Below are 13,026 nucleotides of genomic sequence, written 5' to 3' on the forward strand. Positions count from 1 at the left end.
TTTCTCATTTTGTGTTGTTCTCTTGTCTTATCTCATCACTTGTCGCTTGACTTCTTGTCTTGTCTCTTTTTGTCTCTTCTCTCCTTGTTTCATTTTTCTTATCTCTCTTCTTCTTGTCTCGTCTTTTCTCATCTATTCGCTCCTCATCTTATCTCTTCTCTCATTAGTAAATCTCCTCGTCTCATATCATCTCTTTTTGTTTCTTCTCTTTTTGTCTTCTTATTTCTTCTCTTAGCCTTTGTCTTCTCATCTCATTTCTCATCTCTTCTCTTCACAACTCATCTGTTCTTTTATCTTGTCTATTTTCTTCTACTCTCATCTCATCTCTTGTTTTCTCTTCTTGTCCGGTGCCTTCTCGTCTTGTCTCTTCTCTTCTTTTATTGTCTTGTCTAATCTTTTCATCATGTCTTATCTCCTCATTTCATCAAATTTGTTTCTCATTTCATCTCAGCTTGTCTCTTCTCTCTCTTACTGCAGTCACCTCTCTCTATCACTGTCTTTCACTGGCACTGGCTGAATGGAGCACTGTGTTCTGAGAATTGTGGTTTCTGCTGTACTCAACCTCTTTGTAAAGGTCGCCTGTGCTTGAGTGTTTGCACTAGTGTCTGTTTGTTTGTGGGTAGCACTGACAAAACCAGTGTACTGTTTGCTCGCTGACATTTTCCATGTGATTTCCCAATGGTGTGTGAGTGTGTGTCACAGCAGTTGTTTTGCAGTTCATGAACAATGCAAGCTTGTGTCTCCCTCTTTCAGGTTTTTCCTGCAGTTGCAGTGCTCTGTACACTGGAGTGCGCTGTGAGACAGAAATCAGTGTGTGTGTGCCAAACCCGTGTCAGAATGGCGGCATATGTAAACCCATCGGAAGCGCCTTCATCTGCAGCTGCAAGAGAGGATATGCAGGCGCAACGTTAGTTTACCAACAATATATTTTTTAGTTAGCTTTTACTTTTATAGATAGAGCCCCATTTTTTTTCCCCAATATCAGAGTTCTTTTTTGTCATGATTGTTTTACATTTACATTTTAGCATTCAAGATGACAACATGTTTAAAACGCATAATGTTTTAAAGAATTTATTGCATTATATATATATATACACACACACACACACACACACACACACACACACACACACACACTATCTATCTATCTATCTATCTATCTATCTATCTATCTATATATATATATATATATATATATATATATATATATGATAGGGCTGCACGATTAATCGAAAAATAATCAAGATTACAATAAAAGCTGTTGCAATTATATAATCGTGAAAAGTGTCAATTACAGCATTTAATTTAGGTGTACTCTCATTGTGACAAAATTTTCTATTTATAAATGTATTTATTTTTTATAATTTGTTTTTAAATTTTTTTTTGACCATTGTGTGCATGAATAAAAATGCAAATCTGATGCATTTAAATTAGTCTAAAGGCATATCAGTAATGCTCACTAACTAAATTATACAGTGTACATTTTATTCAAAATGTGAATAACACTTTTTGTTTTAATTAAAATATTAAAGCAATTAATTGTTTGGATGCATAGCCTATATAAAGGATATGGCATGCAACTGCTCCACACAAAATAAGTATTTTAATGTAAAATCTATTAATCGAAATGAATAATTGCAATTACAATATCAAAGGAAACAATTGGCAATTATGGTTTTCATAATCGTGCAGCCCTAATATATAATAAATATACAGTATATGGGTAATATTAATGTCATATTAGCATTAGAAATGTAAAAAGCGTGTTTAATATTTTTGCACATATTAAAATGTATTTACTTTCATATGGTTTGTAAAAGCTAAAAGCTCAAACTAAATTTAGAAGCAGTTAACAGGACATGCAACATTATCTATTTTTTTCTTGGTTGCAAAGTAAGTTGTTGTATGTAAACATTTTTTTTATATATATATATATATATATATATATATATATATATATATATATATATATATATATATAGGTTAGTAAACAAGTATTGAGTGCTGTGTATGTGATATACAGAATGTAGTGAGAGGACTTTATTACAGTCTGTGGCCACAAGATGGTGGCATCAGTATATCCACTTTTGAGCAGCATCAGTTTCTTGAACAAATCTTTCATCCTCTGTTTCTCTTTCTCTGCATGGAGGAGATTATAATGCTGCAGTCTCTCATGGGTTATGCTAATGTAATTCATCGCAGACCACAGAAACACTCTTATTTGGTCATTTAACACTCTAGGCTTGACACAGACACAAGCGTGCCTGTTATGCACACACAACATGTCTTTATTCATACACCAAATCCAAAGCACACTCTTTTAACAAGTCCTCTCACACAACTACAGTAAAGAAAATGTGCTGTCTTTACTTCTTTGAACATTTTGAAAAGGTCTTTGCTATGCATTTAACTTCCATAATATGCATTTCTGAGTACAACAGAAAATTCTGTGAAAACTAGTGTAGAGCAGGACTTGTTTTTACTTAGTTTTGATTGGATGGAAACATGTTAGGCTATGGTATTTTTGGGTAATATTTTTTTAAAGCCAACATAATGGTTGCTACACCCCTTTTGCCAGCCTTTTCAGTCCATTTGTAGACTGATTAATTTCTGCCAATAAAATTTATAGCTGGGCAAAGACACTGAAATGATGTGATAAAAACCCAAGGGGAGACTATAACGTGTGTTTGTTTATTTCTCCCCTGCAGTTGTGAAGAGGACGTAAATGAGTGTGAACGCGAGCTGTGTGAGAATGGCGGCATGTGCGTCAACACTTTCGGCTCGTTCTACTGCAACTGCACGCTGGGTTTTGTGGGGAGTGCTTGTTCTGTTCGCCCCGTGCTGGTTCCTGATATGCAGGCTGGCCACGCCTATGTGGGGAAGGAGGAGCTTATCGGCATCGCAGTCGTGCTCTTCCTTATCCTCATTCTCATACTCCTGTTCATCGCCTTCCGGAAGAAGGTTTTCCAGAAGAGCTATTCGCGGAATAACCTCTCCATGATTCAGGATCCGGCTACGGCTGCCCTGTTGCACAAAGCCAACAGCGGGCATTACCCGCTGCGCTGCGCCATTGGAGAGCCAATCAGCTTGTACACGGATGGAAGTCTGACCGGCCCACCTCAGGTTCCCGTCAGACCCATGGCGTACACGCCGTGTTTTCCCGGAGATGCCCGGGGAACCCTTGAGAAACGGGCGGGAGATGGCAGAGGCCTGGAGCTGACGGAAATGAGCACTTTCCATCCATCGGAGTCACCACGGATACTAGGCGGAACCAACCGAAGGGGCGTGGTCGTGTGTAGCGTTGCGCCAAATTTGCCACCTGTGTCGCCATGCCGGTCTGACTGTGACTCATTACGCAAGAGCCCCTGGGAAGAGGAAGGTGAGAAAGAGATACCTGTAATATCTGTTTGATTGTATATTTGCAAGAACATTTTCACACTTGAGTCTTCTTTAAAAGAAGCTGATTCAGATCTCTTTAAAGGGACCAAAAAGTGAATTGGATGAAATAGGACAGAGTTCCCTTTGCGTTCACACTGTCCCTGACCTTGAAAGTGAACTGAAATTCCACTTTAGCTTTAAATGGGTCTCAGTCCATTGATGTTGGCTTGACAAACATACTAGGACAGACCTTCACTCTGTTCTGACTTGTGCTATACAGGGCTCCAGACTGTGACTACCATTTTTCCTAACAGTGCGATTAAACTTTGCAAGAGATCGCACTGGTGTAATTGTACGCTGTCGTTTTTTTTGCGAATGAGAAATATCAAATGGCAAACTTTCAAAGCGCAAAAGGAAACAACTCTACCCGGATCAGTCAGTGTGGCTCAAGGATCAATGGACAGACAGTGCAGAGCACGTGTGTTTACATGTGGACTGGTCTCGAGCGCTCAGACGCTGTGAGAAGTGCATCCTGGGTCGCGGATTCGCCATTGATTATTTGTTTAAAACCACTATGAAAGCCCATAATGTGTCAATGATTAAACTAGTTTAAAATCATATTAAATGGCCCCAAAATTCTAAACAGCATTGAAAAGGAATAAAGGAGAAATCTATACCATCAACAGACAGAAATTGTAGCTAAGGCTTTCAATCAGTGTATGAATAAATCAGAGTAGTGAGGGAATACAATTTAAATTCGGGATGTGTTCTTCTTATGAAAAATGGCATAATTTGTTATATGGTTGCTGTCCATGTTATCATGGTTTTACTTTTACCTTTGGTTACTATGATCTTATTGCATATACCACATCCTGATGAAAGAAACCGTGAAAGAAAACTAATTCCCATTGTCACGCCGTGTCCTAACCAGACGTGATGCGACGTTGCGACACGCGACGACACACTTCTCATAACAGTATATTAAAGCCGGGGTGATACCAGCCAGTTCAAAACATCTTTATTTTCACAGAGGATGTAACAGACCTACGGAATGTTGTGTTTGAGGTCTTGTTCTCTTCTAACGGAGCTCTTTAGACCAGTGTTGTAGTCGAGACCAGCTCATCCGAGTCTAAGTCCAGTCCAAGATCAGAGTAGGTTGAGTTCGAGTCAAGACCAAGACCAGAAGAGGGTTGAGTACGAATCAAGACCAAGACCAGTAAAGGCTGAGTCTAAGACAAGAGTTTTTTATGAATGTATTAAATAGTTTAAAGAACTATAGGTGCATATATTAAATAAACCTCATTTATTATTTTAACATTTAACATTTCTGCTTTACAAAATACAGTATAATTGTACAATAACTAAAATGGACCTAAAAACAAACAGTAATGTATTAAATATGACAATGTTTACGCAGAAAATGATATAAACGTTTACATTCAATTTGTTAACAATTTCCTCAATTGCACTACTGAATTTCATTCGTTGTAAGTCAAGTAAGCATTTCTGCTTTTGCATGCAAGATTTCATTTCGGAGTACGCACGGAGTACATTTTCTTCAGTATTTGTAGCATTTGTGTAACTAACGGCTAAAGCATTACTAAAAGACTAGAAGCCGTTCAGACCGACACAGTGCAATGAACCCAGATTGCACACATGCATCTCGGAGATGTCTGTTTTAGATCTTTTCATCTGGACAGCATCTAACATCTGCTAAACATCTTAAAAAGATCAGCTTTACAATCATTTCTAAATCAAAAATGTCTGTGGAATGTCTTATTAACATCCGAGACATACTCGTCTTATAGACGTATTGCAGCTGAGCAAACAACGTAAAATAAACGTCTTCCAGATGTAAACACACACATCACATCGATGTCTGGTTGTTGTACATGTGCTATCAGAGTATAACACAGGTGTCTCGAGACACGTTTTAAACAGTTGATGTTATTTTTACCTTGACAAAAGTACTTTAAAAAAATGTTGGCACTCCTGGACGAGACGCCAAAAACACAGCAATACGTAATGCAATGGTCAAAGACATCTGGTTAGCATGTTTGTATAGAAAAACAACTGAAAAACAGCATGGGTGGACGCACCAACGCATTTGATGTAAACAACCCCTTATTAACAAGACACAGCACCAATGGAAAGTTACCTCTCAAAAAAGTATTTTGTTGACTGTAGGTAAATATCCACTTACTCAAAAGAACGAATCGGACTGAATAGCCAATCGATTCAAAACTTTTTACTAAACTGTTTGGCCAATTCGCTGAAAAGAACCGACTCAGTAGAATGATTTATTTGTGAACTGGTCATCACTAGATCTGATTCTATTCAGCAGATTGAAATGCGGGACATGATGTCAAGATCTCTGATATTATCAGTCAAAAATATTTGTCAGATCAAAGCTTTTCACTGTATATTTTTTGAAAAGTGACTTGACTGGACTCTGGGTTAAGTCCGAGTCAAATTGCTGACGAGTCCATGACAAGACCATTACCATGGAAATTGGTCTTGGACTCGGACTCGAAACCGAGTCCAGTCTCGAGTACTACAACACTGCTGTCCACCTTTTTCGTGAACGTGGAAGTATTCCACGATTCAGCTGTTTTCAATTTCCGGTCTTCATTGTTTTCACTTGCATTGGCGAATATGCTTAGCAGTAATGTAATGTTTAAGGTATTACATTTGTAAAAATGGTCAAAAAACATGTGGCTGTATAGTGCCGACACTTTACAGAGTCGAGATGACCTTTTTTAATGACAGTGCCTCACCTGAGTGTGTAGATGTCATGAAGCGATGGTTCGAGGTTAGTTACCTTGATATCATTGATTACTCTTATTTATGACAGCCAACAACAGCACAAATGAATTTTTACTCTAAAAAAACGTAAATGGTTGTTGTTCTCCGTCTGGGTCGCTCGTTTTGATAGTTTTTAAAGTGTCTCGAGACCAGAATCAGAAAACGGGCATCTAGAATCACCATGGTGCCACCCAGTGGTTGCTCAGGAAAAATGTTGATAGACACACACACAGGCTTATTTTGACTTTCTCTCCGCTTCCCTGTCACATGGAGATCGACGAAATAACAACAAAGTACTGCGTGAGTGCGTGAACATAAAAAATGGTAATAGACTGAATTTTGATGCGATTTATGGGTCTGTTCCAACACCTAGTGAGCGTTCTCCGGAGGCAGCATTTTAAGACATCATAGTGAAGGCTGTTCCAAAAGCTTGTCATTTTAATTATGCTGCCTATTAAGATATCTTGTTTTGGACAGATTCTAGGCGGAAAAATAAATCCAAGATGGCGGACAAAGCGAGAGAAATTTTGATTATAAATATTCATAGAATCCATTCAATACTGAAAAGTATCGATAAAAACCATTTAATATGATACCAAACCGACTGTTTTACCGTGTGCTGTGTGTATTTACGCTCATTAGAGGATTGCGTCGTTTCCCTCATGTCACCTGTATTGAAATCAGTTGCGAGTCGAGTATCCCGTGCGCTTTGCGTGAGGAGCACTATCTGAATGTTGCACGGAGCTGCCGCCTATATAGAGCGTTCCAAATCACTCTCTTATGAGGCATCATTTCAGTAAGGATGCTGCCAATGGAGACAGCTGCCTATGTAGGCAGTAGACAGTGAGGCAGCTCACTAAGTTTTGGAACAGACCCATAAAGTAACTTTGCCCTGTGTGTTTGTGTGATCATGTACTATCCCCTTGAGATTTGCTGTAGAAAGTGTATTTCCATACGCAGCTTCAGCGAGAAAATGAGGGACGTTCAATAAACAGTCTGTTCCATCTGACTGTTGTAACATCTGATTTATTGTCATTTAAAATAATTTTAGCAAAATTTGTCTGGCCCACTTGTGGGCCACATACTTGAATTAGTTCTGGCCCAGTATACACCTGGGTCCTCTGCCCTGATCTGGCCCACAAACCATAAAGTGAGCAGAACTAATGGGTGCAGGCCAGATCTGGCCCATGCACTTTTATGAGTAGAAATTATTAGTTTGGCCCAGAGATTGTTAAATGAATGGTTCTGGCCCAGATGTGGCCCACAGTGTGTAAATTGAAGGAGGAACTGGTGTGGACCAGATGTGGCCCATAGAAAGTTTATAGTATTGACCTTATAGTTCAGATGTGGCCTGAGAATGCCACATGTTAACTGGGCTGTCATATTCAAATAAAATGACAACAAGCCATTTAAATGAATGATTATTATTTTTGTTGAAGTTCATCTGTTGTCAATACAGAGAAGTGCAAAACAGTTTAAAGGGCGAGTTCACCCCAAAATGAAAATTCTCTCATCATTTATTCACCTACATGCCATCCCAGATGTGTATGACTTTCTTTCTACTGCAGAATACAAACAAAGATTTTTAGTAAAATATCTCAGCTCTGTAGGTCCATACAATGCAAGTGAATGGTGATCAGACCTTTGTAGCTCCAAAAATCACATAAGGGAAACAGAAGTAATCCATAACACTCCAGTGTTTAAATCCATACCTTCAGAAGTTATATAACAGGTGTGGGTGAGAAACAGATCAATATTTAAGTCATTTGTTACTCTGAATCTACACTTTCACTTTCAGATGTGAAAGTGAAACTACACAGGCTTCACATGTGACTTTCAGATGTAAAAGTGAAAGTGAAAGTGTAGATTTATAGTTTAATTTACAGAGCTGAGATGATATTCTAAAAATCTTCATTTGTGTTCTGCAGAAGAAAGAAAGTCATAAACATCTGGGATGGCATCAGGGTGAGTAAATGATTGAATGAATTAATTTTCATTTTTGGGTGAACTGTCCCTTTAAATGAATGATTTTTAAGTTCATCAGCTGTCAGTTCAGAGAATATTAAAATGCTACAAAATGATGTTGCAACCCATAAAAGCAGCTCTGTGAATACTTACATTAAACATATTATGAACTTTAAAAAACTGTTCTTTTCACATGTACAACAGAAACGGACTGGGAATGGAGTGGATATATTTTCCTCTTGTACAATCAAAACAGGGATGTTTACTAGTAAACTGCACTGACTGATTTGATCAATTCCAATTTATGTAATCAATTTACTGATTTTATTAATGTAAGTGTGTGAGTGCATGGTAAGGGCAGGTTATTACTCCTTTTTTGAGTCTCTTCCTTCCTCGTTCACGGTCAGAAGCCAGCTGCAACCTCATTTTCATGACTGACTCTATTTCTGTATTTGTTGCCCTCGATGTCAAGGGATTCTTTTGGACAGCATCTAATGAATATAAGTAGAAAAAAATAAAAGACATTAACTTCTGGCAGCAATAGGATACACTGCCTCGACATCAACCATCATTGGAGCCTAAACAAAATAATCCACACAAGATTCAACTTTCCCATGAAGTATAATTAATATAATTAATGAATTGATTAATTACAGAATGCTAGCTAATTCAAGATCATTTCAGCTAATGTTAACAAACGAGACAGCAACGAACGAGCTAGCTAATATAGCCCTGCTCGTGGAAAGTCAGTTAGTTAGCTATACAGTTCAGCAGTGGTGGAAAGAGTACTGATTTTTGTTACTTAAGTAAAAGTACTTCTACTGAAGAAATAATTCACTTGAGAATACTTAAAAATACATACTTAAAAAAGTTGAAAAATGTACTCAAGTACTGTAACGAGAGTAGTTGTAATTCGTTACTTTCTACCTCTGCAGTTCAGTAGTCATTGTACAAAGTTAGATAGCTAACTAAAGTTAATATATTGTAATTTAAGGAATGTTTTTCTAAAGATACACAACAACAGTCGGTGTAAGAGTCTTCAGGCATGAGCGGGTTTTCTAACGTTATTTCTCCTCCTAACAGGCTATCACAACTAAAGTTAGGCCATATAGATATAGAAAATTGTTTTCCACTCGACAGTTAAAACAAGACTGGAAACTGAACATTAAGTACCATCACTTAACTTTTTGCAACAAATTTTGATCCTCTGGAAAAAGAAGAGTCAGGTTATACCTGCATCCACACCAAGCAGGATTGGATAGTCAACTGTGTCCATTTTCCATTTCCCTTTTTGATTTGTGACTAGTAGCACCTAATAAACAAGCAAAAAAAGTATTTATTTTTCTAGAGCAAATACTTTTTCTAAAAATGTATGTCCACATATGTGCACAGCAAGACTACGTTGTAAAATTGTAAATAACACTAAGCTATAGAAAGTAGTGGTTGACCGATATGGGTTTTTAAATGGCCGATGCTGATATCCAGAGGGCAGGGTGGCCGATAGGTCAATACAATGCCGATATATCACTCAATTTAATATAGTAAATAACATAAACATAAAATTGCTAAAACTATATATTTAGCACTATATTTATTAAATTTCACACAAAATGGTAGATAGCAGTTTCTTCTGATTTCTGTGTAGTCATCACATTTTTGTAATGACGAAATTGTTAATATATAAGAAAGAAGGAAGTAACAGTACACACAGTAGTCCAGCATGTCCACGTTAGCAATCGCATTTTCTCAAAAAATACTGAATCAAACCAATTGTACATACAGTGCATAGTGAATAAGACATTTACTCATAGCACACGTGACACACTTTTACCTTGAAGTTGCACTCGCACGCTCGTGCGGATCCAGCCAAAGTCTTTCTAGCAAGTCAGTCCACTGGCAGCCATCTTTGGAATGCTCCCGGGAGATTATTTCCAGTCATGCCAGTGCAGCTCCTATCTACTTGAAAGGGGAAACACCGAAATATTAAAAACAGTTGGTCAAGATTACGATCAAAGAAGATATTTCAAATCAGCAGTAAAATCGATAATGCTGGTATCATCCCGGCTTGTATAGCTAATGCGCATGCATGTTCTCGAGATGATTGACAGGTGGTGTCTGTATCTAAAAGGTGATTGGCTCTTTTATCTGCAAGGCAGGACTTCCTTTCTACAACCGTTGACTATTGGGTGCTAGAGCCTCTTGGTTGGGCATTCCAATTTCTCCCATTTCTCCCATTCATTTTAATAGAAGTGGCCCATCTCTGCTAAATAGTCTCCAATGATCCAGCGCAAGCAGCATTCTCCTCACAGTTTAAATGGTCTGGATCGCCTGCTTGGATTGTAATGGAGTGACCGTCATGATTTGTGTATGAAAGAAACTTTTGATCCTGATCCTGAAGTTTTATGAGCACTCGATGGGAAGAAAACATTGGATTTTCGTGAGGTTCGTGAATTACATCTGTTTAAATGAGATATCTGCATATTTGCAGACGGTATATAATACAAGTTTTATTGATATTTGCCCTTTATCTTTAGAAAAGAAAGTTAAAGTGACAGGGAACTGTTGAGGAGAGAGAGGGAGAATGAAACAGGTGAGCACTTTAACATTATGAGCTCAAACTCGTGTGCTGCGGCTCTGAGATGTGGATCCTTTAAATGACACTGTTGCACACAGGTCTATTATTGTAGTAACACGATGGCACGTAACAAGAAAACGAACTCTGACTGGTCATTTACATGTCTCAGTCACTTCACATTGCAAGCAGGTGATTCTCGGCACCCTCAAGAAACAAATCGGCCAAACTGGAAAATGTATCGGCCGATAAGTCGGTCGACCACTAATAGAAAGTCAGATTTTGTTCATGAAATTGTTTATTATGTTTCCATGAGTGTTGGTTATTCATGCTTTTGAGACGTTACAGACAATACAACTGATTTTCTGTAAAGCTGAATGAATAATTATTTTTCAAAGTAATGTCCAGCATCATCCAATCACTGCCAACCATGTTAAAATTAAATGTTGCATTATGAAATTCTGAATCTATGTACTGATTACCATTATCCCATGTCTGCCAAACACGTTGAGTGGTCCAAAAATTATCTGCAGCCTGAAACTGAACTTTTGGTCAGATTTTAGAAGCGGATGCACTTAGCTGCATAGAAAGCTATAGGATGCTCCATATTTAGTGAATGACTTAAACTCCAGTGTGCTGTCAGTCTTCACTGATCTCAGAACAGTTTGAAATGCACCTTATTTTCATCCTAACTCCGTATAAAACCTCTGAAAGCAAAAATGTTCAGCTTTTGGATGAACCCATTTATTCAATGTGAAAATGCACAGTGAATATAGGAATGCATTTACTAATGTTAATAAATAGAACCATACTGTGCAGTGATATCAAAATAAAATATAACAAAATATTTTATTTTAAAGAGAAAATTAATGAATTTTCATTTGAGAAAATATATGTATGTGCTTGTTTTATAACCTAATACACAGTATTGTTTGGCATTAAGTGAATGTTAAAATAAAGTGAGCCTGAAGCGGTTTGCGTTCACTATGTACGTTATAAGCAAACCGCACCGTGACCCATAACAAAAGTATAGTGTTCTGGCAGACCTTTGTTGAAAACTTCTAGCCAACAACTATTCAGCGACATATTAATTGCAAGGATACATAAGGGTGGTGGTCTCAGTTTGATTCACTTTCAGGGGTTTAGTTTGCTATAAAAGTTGATTTGAAGCATTCACTATATGTCAAAAATTATTGCAACCCCTGAAAAGAAGTGTGAAAACCATCTAAAAGAATGGCGCTGATGTATATGCATAGGTTTACGCATGTTTATGTGTTTTTCAGTGTAAATGGATGAAATGCTAATGTATGATCTATTCATGCACTCTAACTATGAAATCCATTTCCCCCTTAACAGGCATTTGACCTCATAAAACTCTGAGATTTGCAGAAACCACTGCAGTTTCTCTCTCTCTCTCTCTCTCACACACACACACACACACACACACACATTCATATCTCAGTAACCCCCCATGGGCTTTAGGTACAGACATTTTGGCAAACACGCTTTGATATTCAGATTCTTAATGAACCCAATGGCAATGCTGAGAATGGCATAGTATTCAAACTGTTTTCCAACATATCGATTGCAAAATGACCTATGACTCTTTTCATCATAGATAGCAAAACTGCTGCCAGATTTGAGTTTATTAGTGAATGCAGCAGCAGAGCTCAGCACTTTTATCTTCTTAAACTCAGCTCACTGTCCTGCTGTGACAGTTTATCTAGAAGCATACATTATCTGGAAAATAAAAAGCTTATGTTGTTAAAACTGTCTCCACCTGCAGCGACCCAATAGCTATCATTTTAATACAGTTAATGATGCGTTCGGTTAACCAGATCAAAAATGTTGTTTCATAAGGTGATTACAGCAGAAGTTTAGCTGCAGGAGGAAGCGCTTTTAATTCACTTAAATCACTTTTTCATTGTTGGAACAGATATCCGTCTGTGTTGTTTTTCATTGTTTTCAAGTAAACATGCGCTCGACGGGCTTATGATACATTCTGAGATGCTCAGCCTGAGAAACTGCTGAAAAATCACACACAAAAAATTAGCCAAAAATTTTCTTTTTTTCTTATTTTTCTGATTTGACATTATAAACTCAGCAAAAAAAAGAAACGTCCTCTCACTTTCAACTGCTTTTATTTTCAGCAAACTTAACATGTTTAAATATTTGTATGAACATAAAAATATTCAACAGCTAAGACAAACTGTGACGTTTCACAGACATGTGAGTAACAGAAATGGAATAATGTGTAACAGTCAGTATCTGGTGTGGCCACCAGCTGCATTAAGTACTGCAGTGCA

At 37.6% G+C, this 13,026-nt stretch overlaps 1 protein-coding gene across 5 annotated transcripts in view; it reads left to right on the plus strand.

Annotated features, from left to right (window-relative positions):
• Window positions 1–13,026, plus strand: part of LOC127422217 (protocadherin Fat 3-like) — a 127,254-nt gene that overhangs the window by 96,221 nt on the left and 18,007 nt on the right. For 2 of the 5 annotated variants that reach the window (XM_051665555.1, XM_051665558.1), the window contains 2 exons: window positions 754–907; window positions 2,709–3,379. In XM_051665555.1, the coding sequence (XP_051521515.1) occupies window positions 754–907; window positions 2,709–3,379 (825 nt within the window). Of the gene's footprint in view, window positions 1–753; window positions 908–2,708; window positions 3,397–9,837; window positions 9,844–13,026 lie in introns of all 5 variants that reach the window. The other 3 variants (XM_051665557.1, XM_051665559.1, XM_051665556.1) reach the window with 2 other exon arrangements.

This window comes from Myxocyprinus asiaticus, chromosome 31, assembly GCF_019703515.2.
Source record: "Myxocyprinus asiaticus isolate MX2 ecotype Aquarium Trade chromosome 31, UBuf_Myxa_2, whole genome shotgun sequence".
NCBI classification, from domain to species: Eukaryota; Metazoa; Chordata; class Actinopteri; order Cypriniformes; family Catostomidae; genus Myxocyprinus; species Myxocyprinus asiaticus.